The sequence below is a fragment of the Drosophila willistoni genome (genome assembly GCF_018902025.1).
Source record: "Drosophila willistoni isolate 14030-0811.24 chromosome XL unlocalized genomic scaffold, UCI_dwil_1.1 Seg141, whole genome shotgun sequence".
Taxonomy (NCBI): domain Eukaryota; kingdom Metazoa; phylum Arthropoda; class Insecta; order Diptera; family Drosophilidae; genus Drosophila; species Drosophila willistoni.
The window spans coordinates 4,145,281-4,166,319 of NW_025814052.1; the positions used below are offsets into that span (position 1 = coordinate 4,145,281).

The following is a 21,039-nucleotide window of genomic DNA, read 5'->3' on the forward strand; positions in this document are numbered from 1 at the left end:
TGTGAAAATGTGTGTGTCGGCTGCAATGTGAAAGAGTGAATTGTGTATATAAATCTTGGCTAAATATGACACATTAAGCAAATCCAATATACGTACATACAGACACTCAGAGAGACATTGTATTTACACATAAACGCTCGATTAAGCAGATTATTGAAATATTTGCTTGTTGTTGGTGTTTTGGCCTTGGTTTTGGCCAAAAGGAACAAACGAATGCGTAATCAGTAATTAAGGTTTATGGCCTTTAAAATGTGTGTGGCATTTTTATGACCATGGCTGGCTGGATTGGGTATCATCATTTGTTTTAAAGTCATTGGACTAGCCGTGCACTTTTGTTAATCAAGTTGCAAATTGGCCAATAAACCGCAAAGAGCCGCCAGGACACGTACTCAAAAGCCAGCCGAGCAATTTTGCGGTTGGCCAGGGTCCAAAATGCAAAACGTTGTAGCCAACCCGCACACACACACACACATACACTCAAAGTTCACCTCTACTAGGCAACAGATGATGATGATACTACTGCTGTCGCCGCTGCTGCTCTTGGGTTGCAATCAACTATTATCACTACTCACTACTCCACCACATCCACTTCGGCCACTGTCAATACATTTAGCAAGTGACGACAGAGCAAGAGCAAGGGTCCTATGGAGGAAGGGTAGATATAACGCAGAGTAAAGTGCATTGGCCATTATTTGGTTTCCCCAGTTGGCGCACATTGTGAATTGACTCATCCTTATTTTACCGATCCATATGAGCATAAATTGGAAACAAGTTGGTTTCTGGGTTAAAGCGTGTGATGCAGGACAGCACGAATGGAATGGAATGGAAAACGGAACTGAGTAATCCAAACTAATGAGGAATAATGCAAGAGAAATGATCACCTATATATGTATGTTCTAGAAACATTTGACAAATGAACAATGGAAAGAAAATGTGCATGGGAAACACTGTGAATTGGCTTATTCTTATTTTACTTATTCTATTACCTATCAATATGAGCATAAATTGGAAAAGAGATGATTGGAGATGAACGGAATGGAACGAAATCGGAACTCAGTAATAATGATCACCTAGAAATATTTGACAAACAAACAATGGAAACAAAACACCACATAAATTATTTATTTCATATGTTAGTTGAAATTTTTAGCATTGAAATGCTAAAACCGACATAACCGACATTTCAACTCTTTTATTACTACGATGTCATTAAATATAATGTAACTGAAGTCCAATCTACATATGTATTGTACATACATCCATGTGTATAAATAACATCCACATACATATGTATGTATGTATGTATGTATGACCGCTTAGTAATTTCACCCTCACTCTTTCATTCCCTTTGTGGGCAATTTTAAAGACTTTTCGTGAAAAAAAGCATTGTGTGTGTTTGTGGCAGGTTGATTTTTTTTCCTATGCGACACAGTTGCGATTTATGTCATGTGAACACACAAGCCAGGTGAAGGGAATGAGATGAGAGCGCCAACAAAAAAATTGGTCGCCCCTGACAATGGCAAGTTGAACATGAGTAGACAACAGGAGAACATGGTGGACGACGAATGGTGATAGAGCAGAGTCCTTGACTCTGAAAAGGGAGGGGCGGCGGCAAGGGACAACAGCATCATATAATCACTTTGCAACATAATGCCCTGCGTGTGTTGTTATTTTTTCTTTCTATTTTTTTGGTTTTATTTTTTTTTATTTTCTTCCTGCTTTGCCAGCAAAATTTTTTCCTAACTTGAGTTTTGTTCTGCAACCCATAATTTCGTCTAGCTGACAGAAGACATTTCTTTTTTTTTTTTGCATTTTTTTTGGCCCTTAGAAAACGATGAAACCGAATGGTGGGTAGGTATGTAGGTAGGTAGGGCAAGTATTTGTCCTGGCAGCTGTCGCGGTTTTCTGCTTGTTGCCGTCTTCTTGTAAATGAAGTGCTAAATTATGCTAAATGTGTGCACGAAATGTGATTTGAGAGCAGATCACGTCGGGGTCACCAGCCAGTTAGATGCTGGTTTATTTATTTGTGGTATCGACCTCGACCTCTTGTCAAAGGGGTTAACGTCGTTAATTCTCTATTGCATTTTTTAAGCACGCTTTCAAGTTAGTTTCTTTTGTGAACTTGAGAGAAATAGATAGAGTGATAGAGAGAGAGAGAGAGAGAGAGGAGGAGAGAGAGATGTCCCTATGAAAATAAATTACTTTCAAACGAATAGACTTGCGGGTTTATTGGATGCTGTGAACAAATTTTGCTTGCGTCATTGCTTCAATAACAACAACAACAACAACAATGACAGCAATGAGCAACAGATTTATGATTTCTCTAGGAACGACATTCAACCACACCCGAAACGCCCTTTCCCCTCAAATGGTCCGTTTCGCATTTCCATTCCATGCCACATTTCATTTTCATTGTTCGCAGTTGAGCAACGCCTGATGATATGCGAGAAATTGTGTGTGGGAAATGGGAGGTGCTCCTGCTGAACAGCCAAAAAGTATGCAAAACGGTAACGGGACAAGCGTTAAAACAAAATCTCTACATTAATGAAGTGTCAAGGCGTCGATATTCGTAATACCCTCTATCTTTTAACCTTCGAGTTTTTATTCAAAGTTACTTTTTTCGTTGCATACTTCTCAGCTGATAAGGACGCATACAGATGATTTTCCTTGGGGATAGGCACTTTTTGTTGGACAAGCGGACACTTCACATTTCAATTAGTAAGTAGATATCAATTGCCTCTTATAGGGTATCTTAAAGTTGCTTTTGTTTTCTCCCTTGCCATCTTTGCTAAGTGAATGAAAACGAAACTTTAATTGAAACGAACGTTTTGGTGTGCGTTTTTGGGTTAAGTGATTGATTATGACTTGTTTGCTGGAGAAGAAGCGAAAGCACACACGCACCCACACCCAAAACCTACACTCACACACACACACACACACACACTCTTAGTCGCATAACATAAAATGCTCTGTGCGTGGTATATGTATGTATGTATGTGTGTGTTATATTTCTGGTTCTTCTACTAGATGTTGTTGCTGTTAGATTTGTGGGCGTGGAAGGGAAACAACACACATACACACACACACACACGTATGCATGTACGTGAGAAATTGGTAAGGCAACGTGACAGACTGACGACACAGTAAGATGGCCAAGGGGAAAAGGGAAAGGTAAGGCCTGAATAGAGCTGAGAGCCTGAATGACGCTCAAGAAATGAAGAATATATGAAAGGTAGAAGACTGTGAACTGCCTGAGCGAACTGTGACGTGTGTTTGTGTGTGTGTGTGTGAGTGGAAGGGCTGCCGTGGTTTGACAGGCAACTTTGACAATGGCAAGGACAGAGACAGAGACATTGGCATTGGGACAGTACTAAAAGAAGCAGCAGCGGCTACAAATCATTCGGAGTAAAGTTTGCCACAATAAAAATGAAATGGAAAACGAACCGCGCGCGAAATCGAATCAATAATTTAATGCAGATACAACAACTACCTACCTACCTCTGCCTGCTGCCCTTCTGTTGTTCTATCTCCCCTCCCTTTACCTTACTGCCACCTTCTATAATGTTGATAAGCCCGCCAGCGTTTTTATAAGTTGCCAGTTTCTCTTTTCATTTCGTTTCGGTTCTGTTCTGCTCTGTTTTCTCTTTGTCCTCCTACCATTTTTTTTGGTTTGCTTTTCTTTTTTTTTTGGTGGGTTGAGTGCTCGAATAACGACCAGTGACTGCTTTTGTCATTTTGCCCATTGGCAAGTACGAGCAACTTATCGACGTTGTCATAGATAATAATAAGAATGTCTAATGCGTTAAGTGGCAACGCCATTGGTAATAATTTTTGGCCAATGATCGCTTGATCGCATTTTATTCTTAAAGCCAACTTGACTTTACAACAAATCTCTTTTTCGGTCTCTATCTCAAGTTCAAAAATTGATTAGTTTCGAGTAAGTGAACCGTTTTATTCTTAGTTTCACGTGAGTGATCTCTTTTTTTTTTTTGGGATGTCCTTAAAATATACGCCAAGTGCGAATGGGCCAAAAGGGGGGGAAAATGGTGGGATTGTGGTAAAGGTAAAGGAAGCACCATGAACAAAACAATAGCCGTAGTAATAATCAGGCAAAAATTGCCGCTGCCATGGGGCTATTGATATTGATTATATTTTAATTGCTTTTTGTATATTTAAGAGGATTACACTTTCTTTTTGGGCCAAAATGAAGGCGGAGGTAAAGAGTGTGTGTGTGTATGTGTTTGTGAAAGTGGGTGGGGCTTGCTACGTGAGTGATTTAGCCACATCAACAATATATGTATAGCTAGGCATTAAATTACTTGAGTCCACCCCAGTGAGGGTATCCTAGGATTCCCAGCTTATATGGGGCTTCTGTTAATTGACAACAATCAGAATATGAATAAGCCATGAAAAAAATAATTGTAACTTCTCTGCTGAATACTGAAAGCATTTTGGGAAAATGCAATCAAAAATGGAAGCTCAAAGTTTAGTTCAAACTCTTTTACAGGCAATTTTTGGCCTGTTTTTGGGTTTTATCCAAAGTCTAAGCTACTTACTAACTGAAACTGAAATTGCGTCCCTTTTAAGCTGGCCAAATGTGTAAGCAACTTAACACAGGTGTTGGTTGGTGAGTGCAGTTTTTGAAATGAGAGATAAACCAAATGAAGTTCCTCACATTGGCACCTTTTGCATTTATTTATGTATATACTCTAGCCATTTGCTTTTTATTTAGATTAGTTTGGCAACAGCTCTGGCAATGGCAACACCATTAGCAACTTTGTTAAGTGCAACAATAACCACCTCTTCCTCCTACACCTCATCCTCATCCTAGCTGGCATCATTTTCACCGTCAACTTCATTATGGGATTTATTTTTCTTTGCTTTCAGTGTGTTTTACTTGGCCAAAGTAGAATTGCTGAGAGAAATGTTGTTGTGGCTTCTCAATTTTTTCCTTTGTGACTAATTAAAAAAAAGTATAGCAAAAGTCCAAAACAAAAGATGAAAGCGTAATAAAAATAGAAAATAGAAAAAAAAATTAAATTAAATTGAAAATAAAGTTCATTTAGCATCATCTACCCAAATACATACATACATACATAGTAGTTCGAGTGTTCTAGGTAAGAGGATTTGCAAAAGGTTTCAATTTCCAATCAGCTGCAGATAATTGCATTTTCGAGTGCATTCGATGAATCATTGATTGAGCTTCTTAGAATCATACATACATACATAGGTAAATACATATGTATGTATTTTTAAACATTTGTCTATATATTATATTACAATCCACGCAATATTTGCTGTCTAAATTAAAAAACATTTTTCAAACGACAGCAAAATAATGAGACAAATTTGCGTGCCAGGACATATTAAAATATTAAAAATGCCAACAGCAACAACAATGAAGACGCCCAGCAAGCGAAAAAAGAACCACAAAAAAGTGAAAGAGCAAGAGATAGAGAGTCAAAGAGAAAGAGAAAGAGAGAGCGAGAAAGAGATAAAGCAAGGGAGATGAGTGAGAGAATTGACAAATGAACGCTAAAAGTTCGTGGCAAAAAAATTATTTTTGTTTTTTTTTTTCTTTTCTTCGTCGGACTTTTGAATTTATTATCAGGGCAGAAAATGACAGCCCACAAAAGCACAAGCTATGGAAATTGAGGAAAATGACAGCAAGGCGCAAAAGTGGGGGGTGGGTCTATTGTGGGCTGGGCTGGGCTGGGGTGGGTCGTAACGTTACGATGATGTCTATTCTTGGCCAATGTGTTTGCGAAACAATTATCTACCTAATAATGCATATATTAAAATTGTATTGTTCCCAAAAAAATGTTGAAGCAGGTGTAAAAATGTGTTGGATTATTAAATGCCTGCTACAAAATTTATAATCAGCCATTTTGTGCCTACATATATACAGAGAGGCAGATATAGAAAGAGAGATAGAAAGAGATAGAGAGGGAGAGAGCAAGATTTGTACCTTGATTTTGAAACTGTCATTTTAAATTGTTTGAAAATTGTTTTCCTCGTTACGATAGTACTCTCAACAAATTGCATAAGATAATCTAGCTAATTAAAGCTTACTAATAGATATTGATTTTATAAAATTTAACTATATAAAATCATTTCAGAGTCTTTTAAAGTTGATGTTTCCCTCTAATTGCAGCACAGAAGTATGCTACAAAAAGTTAATTACTATAATGGGCACAAAAACGAAGTAAACTATCGAAATGTCCTTTAGTTAAATTTAATTTATTTCCTACCCAATTCCTTGGTTCTATCGAACTAGCCAGAATATTGTCTGGTTTGTCAATCGTAGCCAATCAATGAAATTCTTTTTGATAGGGCGTCTTAAGCTTCTCAGACAGTTCGGAGTCAGAGTCATAGCAATACTTATTTGTTAATATTAATGCTAGTAGGTACCCAAGGGTATAGCAACAAATTAGTTCTTTTAATGTAAGAGATTCAAGTTGAATATTTTGATTGATTACTTTTCCATGTAGAAAGAAAGTTTTTATAATCAAAATATTGTATATATGTAAAACGTGTCAAAATTTCTAAAATGATTCGAAGATGGTACTGAGAAAAATGTATTAGCTATTTAGTTTTATAGAATTATCGAGTCTCAAAGTTGATTATACAGCAATAAATGTACATAGAAATGTTTTCAATGAGCTAAAAAATTAACTCATCATTCAATTTTCATTTGACAGTCGTCAGCCGCCCTTCCCTTTTATTTGTGTCATTGCTTAAACATTTCTTTTATCGCCTGTGTATGCCTTCCGTTTGCCCCCATCTATTCGTTTCTGTTTTTTTTTTTTTTTTTGTGGGGCATTAGACCTTAGTTATCCCGCTAATGGTTCAACTTGGGCCACAGTCACGCGCCAGCCCATTGCTTTTGGTCATATAATTTGAGACGTTGGCCAAAAAGGCAACCTTTGAACTTGTTCTGACTTGGCTTCGACTTTGGCTTCGGACTTGGTATCCCAATTTTAGCCCTCTATATGTAATTTCATAAATTTAATTGTCACGTAGACACACTCACATGTATCTGGTAGCGCATTGTTGCTGTTGGATTCCCACAGCGGAAGTTGGAAGATGAGAATGGTCTAGGATAAATGCATATTCATAATACGTGTTTATAACTCTGCTGCGCGATTTGCGGTTATAAATGACTGTTTTACTGTACGTGTGTTGCGTGTGTGTGTGTATATATACATACATACATATATGCTAAATGATTTATTTACCATATTATTAAATATATTTTATTATATCCCTAATGAAGAGAGTGACACGGAGGGAGCGCACAGCCAACTAAATCCTGCTGTTATTTCGTTTTTAATTTAAATTCAAATCTATGTTTATATTTGTTTTGAGAATTTACCACATTTTTATGGGGGGAATTCGTTTGTCATCAAATCATATACAGAAATATTTTAACAACAATGCACACTTTGTATGTTGTGTGTCATATAAAGACATATTTCACAGAAATAATGTACAAACAATTCAACAAAACATAAAGCAAAGTTAAATTTTGTTCTACCCCAAATAGTTATTAACTAACTCAAAGCAGACACATGATATTTTCATATACTTTTCTCTCTTGGTGTTTAGAATAAAACTTCTAATTGATATGCGTAGCACATTCGTAGGAATTAGTTGGATCAAACTGAATTTACATATACAAATTGTTTAAAAATGACAAAATGCAGCTACTAAATATATATATAAACATATTTGATCAGTTTCCGTTTTAAGAAAAATTCTTGATGGGGACAAAAAGAAATAGTTTTAAATGCTGCCGCCAAATCTTTGCCTTGCATTGCATCATTTTCTCATCGTGGTAAGGAAGAGGGCTACTATCTTTCACAAGGACACACCGCTCTCTTCACAAACCTTGACAATGATAAGATAAAGGACAATGCGCCGCTTGGCTGTTGTTAAACCTAAACGGTACTTAGGCACTAAACTTGATAATAGTTAACAAATAGAGACCCTTTCTTAATCCAAATCGCCGGCTACTGTATTGGAGAAGCGGAGAGAATAGAAAATAGAACGAAATGTATGCAGAAAGAGATATTAAAGATGAAAAGGTTTTTTTTGTTTGGAAATTATGCAAAATTCTAAGATCTAGAATAAGTGTTTGTTTGCTTGTTTTCGGGCCAATTACAAATGGAAACAAAATATGCTCTCAACTTAAAAGAAAACTCTTTATTATTTTCTTTTGGTTGTTGGTTTCATTATTTTGTTAGGTAAATCAAAACGAGACTTATTTACTTTTGTAAACCTTCTCGGTCATGTCATCGAAGCCAAGGTCCTGAATGTTCAACATTAGACTGTCGGCCGACAGGTAGACCTTGTTCTGGGAGCTGGCAATAGTGCGGGCAATGCTTTGGGCAGCGCGCAGCTTGCGCAATTTCAAATAAGCTGGATTCTGTTTAACGGCCAGACCTAACATTTTAGCTGCCTCGGCTTCACCCTCAGCCTGGACAATCTTCTGTTGTTTCTCCTGCTTGGCGCGCTCCACAAAGAACACGGCACGCTGGGCCTCCTGTTGGGCCACCTGTTTGGCCTCAATGGCTGCTGTGTATTCCTTGCCGAAACTCAATTCAGTTAGAGAGACATCATCTAGGATAATATTAAAATCACGAGCACGATCCACCAGCTCCTTACGGATCAACAGGGAGACCTGTTGACGCTGTGTAATCAACTGGGATGCATTAAATTTGGCAATCACACTCTTGAGCACCTCATTGCAAATGGAAGGCAGCACTTTCTCATCATAGTCCACGCCCAGTTGTTTGTGCAGGAAGGGCAGATTAAGGGAATCGGGACGTGAGAGTACACGCAACGAAATGTTAATCATTTGCAAGTCTTTGGAGCCAGTGGGCGATGAAATTTTGCGTGGACGAGAGCGAATGTCATAGATGATTGGATATTGGAACCATGGGATGCGTACATGCAGACCCTCAGAGTAGATTTCATTCTGGATGCCACCAAGGCGGCTGAAAATGATTGCACGGTGACCGCCCTCAACTGTATACAAGGACTGGCTAACACCATAGGCGGCAGCACCGACAGCAGCTAAAACCTTTAATCCAATTCCCAATCCGGGTTTGCCACCTTTGCCTAGTTTACCCGCAAGATCATTTAATTTGCTTTGTGCCATTGTGATTGTGTTCTATAAATGTAGAGAGAATTTGTAATAGATCTATCAAACTATAAAATTAGACACAGACAAAAGTTAATGCAATATAATGCCGGAAAATAATGAAATCAAATTCGGACGTAAAATTCCACGCTAGTGCTATAAGTATATAAGTATGAGTCAAATAAACTTAACTGAAAATGAGAGCAAGAGAGAGAGAGAGAGAGAGAGAGAGAGAGAGAAAGAGAGAGATCTAGTTTCTGTATTGGCTTAATTTGGTCTATTACGTTTTATTTCTCGTAATGGATTTGACATTTTAAGATCAATGGCTAATATAATTTTTAATATAATTTAATAATTGTTATTAGGCATCAAAATTTTAGTTAGAAAGAAAGAACGGGGAAAAGAGATATGTTTTCTTGATCTATTCTTATAAGTAGATTCTAAATGCGCTATGACACCTACAGATGTTGAAATAATAAATGCGACAGATATGTATGATAGTTATTATAATCATGGAGCATCAAATGCCATCTGTGTCCTACAATCAATAAAAGAATATTATGTTCATCATTGGAATAGAAGTTCTGTTCCAGCCGGACAAACAGATGAAAATTATATCGTTCATAATAAAGGTTGTGTAAGAATGGATGAAAAAGTTCACCAATTTTTGATCAATCAAGCTGTTGGACAGCCAATTGCAAATTATACGTATACTCCAAAAAGTGGATTCATAAAAAAAGGAAAAGAACATTTTGTTCCATTTACTAGGAATAAATTCCTTGTTAGCAGTAATCAAACTAGACCACATCAAAGTGCAATCGCATTTTTCAAAGGAACCGGTGGAAAAAATATGTTGCAGGAGATATAGGAATAGATAAATAATATCAACAATGTATATTGTAGAAGTATTGAGTCATATGGTACATATCATCCAAGCAGAGGAGGTGCTGGATTTGCAGTTCAACCACAATTACATGTTGGTCTAGTGGCTACTCCACAATTGAAACCTAGTACAAAAGACATAACCTACTTGAATAGTGCATGCTATTGGAAAATTGAATGTTCTATTGAAATTTTATGCAATATTAGCAGTGCATTTAGTAAAGACACTAGTGTTAGTTGGCCTCTGGAAGTTGAATTTACTAAAAATTTGAATAGAACATACAATGATGGACAAACATTATTCGGAGTTATAGATGATTCACATGGAGCTATAAGCGCAACTATAGAAGAAGAAAGTGATGATGAATTTGATATATCTATTATTAATAAAACGCAAAATATAAATTTGTAATTATTTTATTATATTATATTTTTTAAATAAAAAATAACTTGACATTGGATGTGGTTTTTTCTTATATTGTTTTAATTTAGAACATGCAAACCATTTATATGTAAGCATTCTTGAACGAAAAGCTTTGTCGTGTGGAAAAACATCAGAGTTTGATAAAACCATTACAGGTGTTCTGAGTACAACTGCATCACTTAAATATTTGACTTTTGCAGATAAAGTATCTCCACCAAATAACATTTTTAATGTTTCACTAGCTGATGATTCAACCATAGGTTCATTCCATAATATTACTCGTTTATCAACGCATTCCATTTAACATTAAATTGAATTTAAATATATACATTGATGAAGAACAGTGTATAGTTTTGACTAAGTGTTAGTTAGCCTGCTGGCTTTTTGGCTGTTGTCACACAAAAAACAACAACAAAAACAACCAGCAAATATGCAATGTCGTCAACACCAACACCAAGACTAGCAGCAGCAACAATGAGGCAACAAAGAGCCACTTGATTGTGACACACATCACGAATCACTTTACACAAGAAGCGCACTTAAATGTCGCTTCAAATGAGCACAGCTGGCCAATCAGATTGCAATGGGATTGCATGGGCGTAGACCGAATTTCATTAACTGGGCCAATATGGCAATATTATACAATCAGCCATATCACATGTTTACTGCCGAAAGGCCAAATGAAAGAGGTTTGAATGTCAAGTTTGCATTTAGTTAGTACCCCGTTGAACCCAATGCCCATGATGTTGTTAAACAACAATGAAACATTAGAAAGTGCTTAGTGTTTTGTCCTCCCGGTAAAGGCAGTACTTAAAAAGTAGTTCAATCGTCAAACAGTGTATTGAGATTCGGTTACAACAAAGTATTTGAGCTTAAGACATCTCTTTCGGTTTCATATCCGTTGTGTACTTTGTTGTACAACTTGGCTTTATCATGTGCAGGAATCAGGATTTTAAGTAGTCTGAAATGCTTTGATGTTGTTAACCTCTTTGGCATCATTTACTTGTCAGTTTTTTTGATTGCCAGTTAACTCTCGTAGTTTAATTTCCTTGAATCAAAACTGCAAAACATTTGAATATGTAAAAACAGTTTCACACTTGATATCTGTTCCGACAGCTGTATCTACATATGTATGTTGTTTGTATACACTTTCAACTAAAAGGGGATATTCGATTTTTTTGTAAAACAGAGTATCCAACTGTCACATAAAGTTATAGTTCACCTGCAAAGCCAGATCATTGATAGGATACAGAAAGGAATATATAACGGATTTTCCATGCAAGCTTTCTGTTCAGTTTTTGAGCTTTTGGTTAGAAAGATTTGATTTCTGATGTTTGTTAAATCGTACAACTCTAACAAAATAAAGCTGCAAGAGTATCCAAAGTTTGGTGTAACTAAAGTTTGCTGCTTTGTACTTTTTATATACATACAGAAAACTTTTCTTCATTTCGCTACAAAATGCCTGACAGATGCAAAAATTGTTTCATTTCGAATGAAAACATTGTAATTAAAATGGACGGCAAACGAATTGAGCATGAAACGCAGCTAACTGCCAAAGGACGAGGAGGTGAGGAGCAGAGGATGTGGTGGGGGCCCAACAACAAGGAGAAAAGAGCGAGGAAAAGGAAAGAGAAACACTGAAGACCCGGACGTGAGCTCTATGGTTTTTTGGCCAAAAAAAAGTTTTGTAATAAAATCCAGTTAATAAACCCTGCATCAGTTGCTGCTCATAAGTAAATACATACACACACACACACACACACGGACAGACTCACACATACGTGCGTGTATACGCATACAAATCTACACATGTATTTGTTACCATACATAAAATCAGTAAAGTTAAGATATTTTTCCCTCGGTTTTGTTTTTTTATATTTAGTGTGGATTTTTGTAGAGGATTTTAATTAAACATTTGGCAAATTTTTTTTTTTTTTTTGTTTTTATGCAAGCCAAAGCGAATAAAAATAAAAAATTGCACGCAGAGTAATGTGAAATACGAATAAAGCGAAATAAAGAATGAAATGAAAACTGAATTGAAAGTTTATGTCAGCGAAAAAAGTGATGGTTCTATCTCTAGCTCTTTTGCTAACACTCTCGTCATCTTTCCTTCCATTTATGTGTCTGTGTGTTTGTGTGTGTGTGTATTACTCTCTTTCTCTGTCTAGCTCTCCACTTGCCACTTTCGGTCTCTATCGCACTGTATTCTGTGAGTATTCAACCCGAACGTCAAATATGTTTGAACAACTTTATTGTGCAAAATGCCAAACATTCTCCAACTTTTAGACTCGAAAGGCATGAGCCAGGTCTCTGCTCATATTTACATACATGTATACACAAACACAAACACACACACACACACACACACATACACATGTGGATGGGATTGAGTCCCGTTTTTGCTCGCTCTCGTTCTATCTCTCTCTCTTCTATTACTTTGCCCTTCTTTGTGAGGCAGATTGCTATGCGCGCAAATCTCATTTGAATTATAATGATGGCGCCGGCAGCTTCACACATACGCGCTCACACACACACACACACACACACATACACTGACAAATACAATCGCAACAAGAAAAAACTTTAAATGATATGAATTCTATTCGAGAACGACAAAAGACATACCCCTTATGCATAAAGTTGTCCTATTTTAGATTCAATTATATGTAGCATACTTTTTTGGGCCAACATAATGCATTAAGCCTATGAATTGCATAACTTTTTTCGATTTAAACATATTTTAATTCAATACACAAATTATTGATGCCCTACATTAAGTAAAACGATTTATCAGTTTTCTATATAATTGAAAATAAAAATTATTTAAATATCCACAAAGATAAATCAGTAAAACGAACGATTTGTGTTACATATAGATGTGTCTGTTGGATTAAAATTGCATTAAACAATTTTCTTTTAACATATTATATTCTTGTTTAGGCTTAACCCAACGCACTTGATATAGGGTATCAAGCAAATGAAAATGAAAGCGTTGAAAAAAAATGTAATGCCTGCTTTTGCCTGCACATGGCCCCACTCTGCCAATTTTCACTTAAATATAGGTAGGTATACAAATGAATGAAGGGCATGGGCAGGAACATGGGCATGGGCATTATAATGGTGACGAGGGGGTTAAAACAAAAGTGAAACAAAAAACTGGAAGAAAACCAAAGAAAAAAAAAAACAATATATAGAAGGATGGAGTTCTTTGACATACCTGAACATGCTTGCGGCGGCAGTGGAAATATTAACGTCGTTGAGCTCTTGCGCCTGGCGACCGCACAGCCCAGCGATTGTGGCTTGAAGCTCCGCAGCTGTTGCATGAAATCGGAGCACTCCATTAGGGCCACGTCGGCGAAATGCAGGTCGCACAGAATTTGGTTCTATATGTGTGCGAGAGAGTGAGATAGAGTATGTGAGAAGTGGCAGAATAAAAGAATGGGCATGTACCTATACTATATATGTAAGTACGTATGTATGTATATATAGGTATATATATGTATAGGTATGATACATATGCATCAGCTGGGACTGAGCTCCCATTTCCATTTTGGATGTATAATGAGTTCATTTTTATGGCAAATGAGCAAATGCATTTGTGATGAGATTCACTCACTCATACACATCACATCACATACATACATATACCTCATAGCCGTCAGTGTGCGTGTGTGTTGGGTCATACCCACCTTGAACCTTCTGGCACGCTTCTGATTGGGCCCTGTCAAATTCAATCCACAGGAATTGCAGCGCAGACATTCCTCATGATAATGATTATTATCATAGAGGGGCGATGGTTCTGTAAAATAATAAGCAAAATTTAATACCAATTGGAATTGCATCATTGTATATCCATGCCAATAAAACTCAACTACAGTCAAGTAAACTGACCCAATCAATGTTCACATACAAATACATACATATATAGGTATGTGCATATGTGTATGCTTATTACAGATGCAATTTGCATAACTGAAACTTGAACCAAACCGATTTATAGACAGACGGACATGACAATTGTGTAAACGTTTGTTTCGACAGATAACACAACACATTGCCAGCGGAAATGACTTCATAAGCTCAATTAATTTACTTCAATAAGCAATATTCTGTATCAAGATCTAATGCCAACAACAATAAGGGAACAAATTCCCTTTAATCCTTTAAATTTAGCTTTAATATTTGAATATTTCTAACAATGAAATGTTACAAAACTGAATAACTTAGTTGAGAAATATTTCAAATGATGATTTTTTAAACTATTTTAATCAATCTTGTGCTATTTAACTTTATTGCTAAGTTCAGATTGAGCTGATAGCCCTTTAAGCAGTAAAATCGATTGCCTTGGCATGAAAATCGCATCACATTGAAGTGCACTTTTAACTATTTGATACCTTCGAAATAAATGATATAAATTTGTCACTTGTCAACAAACAAGGAGATACATATGAGAGTCCATTATTTGCAAAACTCAATATGCCACTTTAGCTATATGGTTGCTACAGGGTATAAAAAGCCCAACTTTACGCATATTTTTGCATTAATAAACTTGGTCGACTATTTGGCAGGACAAGTGAAAGCCAAATGTGTTCTTTATGTCGTAGTAGTAGATAATTTGCATTTGACGGGATGTTTCCGGACACGGGTTTTGACTCCATTACCACTGCTCTGCCCTGGCTAGTCCTTCATGTTGTCAGCAGCAGTCGGCAGGCTTCTTTGCAATGGACAAAAAAGTGAAACTAATGCAATAAATGTCCATAGAAGTAAATGAAGATAAGGTCGACAGTAAAAGTATGTATGCTGAGTGCATATGACCAAATGCCAAGTGGCAACAAAAAGTTCAACAACAAATATAACCCAAAGAAGGACTTTTTAATATAAGATGGCATTACATTGACTAATTGAGAGAATGGAATAAATTTTAGCACATCTGTGCCACATAGTTTTCTCATTTGATTTTATGATAGAGGTAACTTGACTGAAAGGGGGATTACTATATAAAGTAAATATTTATACATATATATGCTATAGCATGGTATGGTATGGTATACATATATATATATGTATATATTTATGACTTTGATAAATTACCAACTAACTAATGACCGAAAACAATGGCAAACTTCTGGTTTTTAGTGCTGCAACAAAAAACAATGGCTGGTTAATGGCTCGTAATAGGCAAGCAGCCAGTTTAAGCAGCAACAGCGGCAATGGCAATGGCAATAGAAGAAGCAGTTAAAGTGCCATAGGGCCAAATTAAGAACCAAATGGGTTAAATTGTATTTGCTTGCTTGGGGAAGACCAAGCATTTTCTTTCTTCTCTTTCCTATTCATATAGTCGACTCAAGTAAGAGTTAAAGAGTGTGAACTGCAAATGCAATTTGTTTAATGCAATAGTTGAAAATAAATGTTTAAGTGGCAGCTAGTTTAAATTGTATGACTAAAATGGGAGCGTAGCACTAACCTAATTGAGCATAAATTTTATACCACAGAAAAAGAAACGAAATGCATACGAAGGAAGAAATAAAGAGAAAGAGAGACAGAGAGGGAGAGAGAGAAAGAGGGAGAGAGAGAGAGAGAGATAGAGAGAGAGTTGGGGGAGTGAGCAAAAAAAATATACAAGACCTGACTACATACGACTAGTAATGGGATCATAATTCATTCAACTGTTTCAATATTTTCTACCACGACGCCGAAACGTATGCTACATTTTAACTTTTACTTATTTTTTTTTTTAACTTTGTGGAAATATACTAGGGGCTGTGGGCTTTTGTTTTTTGCTTTTCTAAATATGTGAATAGAAAATAGTTCTCGAAGCAAACATTATACTCAATTTTTAAATTATAATGCATACAAAAAGTTATAAATGTGTCAAAAGAATGCTTTTCCAGTCTATTGCATACATTGAGGGGTGAAGTTACACACATTTCACAGTCCTATACCGCATAAAATTTATATGTTGCATTGAATATTAAACTTTTGTGACAGTTTCTTTCTTTCATTTTGTTGCAAAGTAAATTGCAATCGATGTTCGACTAAAGAAATATGTCTAATTGGTCAAAAGGACAAAAGGAAAGCGAATGCTAAAGAAAGAGAATTTTCAATGACATCTCAAAGCAATATGTACACAACAATTTTACAATAACTGTTTAATTGCAAAACTTGAAGTAGTACGGTCAGCAATTTAAAATGCAAGTGTGAATCAATACACTATTCAGCAAAGAAATAGATTTTGCATATCATCCATCTACTATTCATTACGATAAGTTGGCTAAGTGGAATATAATGAAGCGGTAGGGTATCTACCCATTTGGTGCTTGATGATTAAAGAAGCAACTTGATAAGGCAACGGTCGTTAATGCAAAAACTACAACTAACTAATCCCATACGTATTTACATATACTCAAACACATACACACACATACATTCATATGTATATGCTGACTGCACATCCTGTTGAACAATTACCATTATCCCTGTCATTAGGCAAATACAAGCAAAATTCCCATTCCCATTCCCATTGCCATTTTCATTTTCATTCTAGTGCTTTGCGTGTTTTGTCCTCAAGTAACACATATTGCAATTACATTGAGATATATATACATACATATGTACATATGTATATATAATTTACTTAAATTTCTATCCAACGTTGAATGAGATATGTATGTACATACATATGTACTAGTTTTTACAATTTTAGTTTATTATACTAAATGTAAATGTGATGCAAATGCAAACTAACTTATGAGTCACTTGGGCAGCAACATAAAGCCCTTGCAGTCGAGTGTAGCTTAAAATGTGTGTGTGTGTGTGTGTGTGTGTGTGTGTGAGTGTGCACTCATTGTCCATTGGAATTTGTGTGTGTGAGTACTCTTTAAATTAAATTAATTTCCCATTGAACTGCTGACAAAGTGGACCGAGTACCATATAGAGTTCAAAATGTCATACCACTTGGATGCATATTGCGGCTTTTAATGGAATTAATGTGACTCGGCTAGCCATGTCACCCACCATCATCAGCTTTTGATTCATTCCAGCAAAAGCAACATCACATATCCCACATATTGACCATAACCAATTCGATTTGGTGGCTTCAATCAATTGTGATTAATTTTTATCTGCCATAAAACTGTTTGATTTATAAACATGAGCTGAAATTTTCTTTTTGTTTTTTTTTTTGCACACACACTTGTTGATTAAGTTTCCATTTAAGGGCTTTTGAATTCTAGCCGTTATGATAAAAACAGTTAACAATTAATTCCCTTGAATTAAAACAACACATACATACATATCTTTGTAAAATGTGTTACTTCAATATAGCTTTAATTTTAAGTAGGTGCTAAAAATGCTTAGCTCAAAAGTTCAATTTTGAGATAAACATTTAATTGACAAATCGTATTAACACCCTATTACAATAATTTATACTTGCTTCAATAAGGTCAAATGAAATTTGACATTTGCAAGCAAATTGTGTAAATTGTTATTGGCTACATGCCATTTGGCATTTAAACAGATTCGTGTTTTGTCTTAACTGGTTTCTGATGACTTCAAACACAAAATATAATACATCAGCAATAAGTTGATCACCTTTGCATGATAAAAACATAAAGAGGTATATATATATATATATACACATATGTATGTATATATATGCATATTCTTTATAATAGAAATCGATTGATTTTGGCATCAACAGAATTCCCGTCAGGGGAATGAAAGTGATGACGAACAAAGGGAAACGATATGGTGGGGGGCTTGAAGGGGATTGAAGTTGGAATTGAGCTCAGGTTATGCGTATGCGAGTATGTAAGTTATCTATGAATACTTTTCAACATCTGAGCTGGGAAATTTACATAACCAAGTCTGGGGTCCGTGCGGGAAAGTTGTAGCCAAGATGAACAAACGGACGTACGTACGTACGGACGGACGGACGGACGGACGGTGCGACAGAATACGGAGGAGGGGGGTCAAAGAAGAGAGAAAAAGAAATGCCATATGTAGATTTAAGCTCCAGGCGGCCACAAAATAAGAAAGCGAAAGCAACAGACTAAGGAAACTATGGAAATGGGCAAAAGTGGAAGAACCTAAAGTGCAACAAAAGTTAATTCACTTTTGAAATGCTTTTCAAGCGTACAAGTTTTTCATATCAATATATACATAGTATATGTATGTGTGTTGGTATGGGTGTGTGTGTGTGTTGTAGAAGGAATCGGATTGAGAAGCGAGAAAAACTTGATACGAAGTTTTGGTTTTGCTTTTGGTTTTTTTTTTTCGGCCAAGGATACTTTTTCTTTTCTTTCACGTTTTTTTGTTTTTTTTTTTTTTTTTTTTGGATGGAAGGAAGGAGAGTTTGAGGAATATGAGTTTGCGTAAAGATTTGCGTGCAAAGTATATTAACAGAGGCTATCTTAGGTTAGGCTAGGATACGGGGGCTAGATAAGGGCGGCACAGGTAGATATAAGAGGTGAGAACATATTGGCCATGCCATTCAAGGTGAGTCAGAGTGCTAGCTTCTAATTTTTTTTACCTTCTTTGTTGTAATCTTTGCCATTCACTCACATTCTCGTTCAATCAATGTCAGCTCAGCTCAGCATCCATTCGCTCGTCCTGGCTCTGTTTAGTCTTTGCTACGAATTCCCCTATTACCGTTTCTAACTTCTAGGCCATAGAAACTTTTGGGCTTATTCTACTTGCCCACTTGCCGGTTATCTCTCTCTATGTGTGTGTGTGTGTATCTTGTCGTGAAATCCTTGGAACTGCCCTACATCCTATGTCTCCCTCTGCTGCCTGTTGTAGTTAAATCATTCGGAATTTTATTGAGTAAACTGTTTTGTAATTATTTTCATCTGCTGCCACGTCATGCTGTCTTCTATCTCTCTCTCTGTCTCTTACTCTTTGTGTCTCATCATTCGCCCACCTCCTTTCACATTATCTTGGCCGGTGTCAACGTCATTTTGGTATGGGTAACGGTTGCTCCAATTAGCAAAAGCGACAACATGTTGCGGTCCTTCGTGCTACAATTTCTCTGCCTTTTTTTTGTTTGTTTTTGTTTTGTTTGTTTGTGTTTTTTGTTTTTGCTGTCATTCTTCTTCATGTCTTCTGTTCTATTCGTCCTCCTCCATTTGGCTGGCAAAGAACTTGTAAAAGATTTGTTGGCTGACAGCAAACTCTATCGGAAGATTGGAATTGAGGTTGGATTGCTCAATATGTATCCATCCTTACTTACTATTTTTGGCTTAGTTTTGGTTTGCGGCTTTGTATGCGGATTTATTTTGTATCTAGCTTGTTGAATTGTACGATTCCTTTTTTTTCTTTTTTTTTGGTTTGTTATTGCTTTCTTTCCAAATCAAAAATCTGCTCGGTTAAACACAAATCGTTGTAGTGGTTTGTTTTCTTTTTTTTCTTTTCTCTGAAATTTCAGCACCATCAATTCAGATTCGACTAAATGATTACAATGATGAGAGTAAACAATTGACATTGGTACGAAATTGAATAACCATGAGTATTATTTAGTAAGTATAAAAGATGGTAAGGAGTTCCTCACGACTTTCGTTTTGTGTTAAATTAGAACCTATTAATTCGATTTGCTGAGTGCCCAAATAATGAATTGTTCACATTCGTTAGTATACAAATTGTTTGTATACCATTAATCATGCTACATAAATATTAACCAAATGGTAACAGTGTCTCTCTGAATTCTCGATCGACTAATGTGGTGGTAAATTAATCAATAAATAGTCACTTAATAGGTATTCATGGGTGTTTGGCAAAGGTTAAGTTAAAGCTACAAATAGGTGGAACCTATACTTTAAGGTATTAAAAATCTTTTGATTTGAATATACTGACTGGGCGTCAGTTGGCCATTAACTATTGTAATCTTTTGTTTATCCAAGGGCAGACTCTATTCACATGTAGGTACATGTATATGTGTATGTACATATATGAATATAAACTGACCAAGACAGAACTTAATTAAATTCTTAGCGTCTGGGGCACTATATAGACGTACAAACATACAAATATGGTACATATATGTATACACAGCCATGAATGAAAGCAATAACTTCAAACTTCAATACACACCCACACACGCACACACACACACACACACACACACCTATATATACATACATACATGCACACACACAGGCAAAGAGACTAAGCATTGCCTCTTAATGGGTCAGGTGATTTTCTATTGTTGTCGTTGTCCTGCTTTCCTCGCTGGACTGCATGTTTAATCCAAATTACTTAAATACACACACTCACACATACCTCCCCCAAAAACACACACACACACACACACACACACACACACACACATCTATGGACACACACGCACTTACACTTTCCTTTGTTTGAACTTACTTTCTGTTTGTCTTCTTTTCTCCCTACATACATATAATTGTACGTATATATATGTGTATGAGAATTAGACTGGATTTGTTTTAAGTATGGTAAAATATGATCAAACATAGAACAAAATTGTAACCTAGAAAAACCCTATAAAAACTTAATTTTATCTATTTAATCTATTTGTTTTTGTTTCGCCTCAGACATGTTTAGCAAACTGTTTAAAAATGCCAAA

General features: G+C 36.1%; 2 protein-coding genes across 4 annotated transcripts in view; both read right to left on the minus strand.

Annotated features, from left to right (window-relative positions):
* The window catches only part of LOC6648789, a 47,216-nt gene that overhangs the window by 19,027 nt on the left and 7,150 nt on the right, over window positions 1-21,039 (minus strand). For all 3 annotated transcript variants that reach the window (XM_023179282.2, XM_023179281.2, XM_023179283.2), the window contains 2 exons: window positions 14,141-14,250; window positions 13,669-13,834 (listed from right to left, as the gene is read on the minus strand). In XM_023179282.2, the coding sequence (XP_023035050.1) occupies window positions 13,669-13,834; window positions 14,141-14,250 (276 nt within the window). The remainder of the gene's footprint in view (window positions 1-13,668; window positions 13,835-14,140; window positions 14,251-21,039) is intronic.
* Window positions 8,186-9,256, minus strand: LOC6648568 (prohibitin-2-like). The gene has a single exon (XM_047011232.1). It carries the CDS (start codon window positions 9,161-9,163, stop codon window positions 8,264-8,266), a length of 900 nt encoding a protein of 299 aa, XP_046867188.1. The 5' UTR covers window positions 9,164-9,256; the 3' UTR covers window positions 8,186-8,263.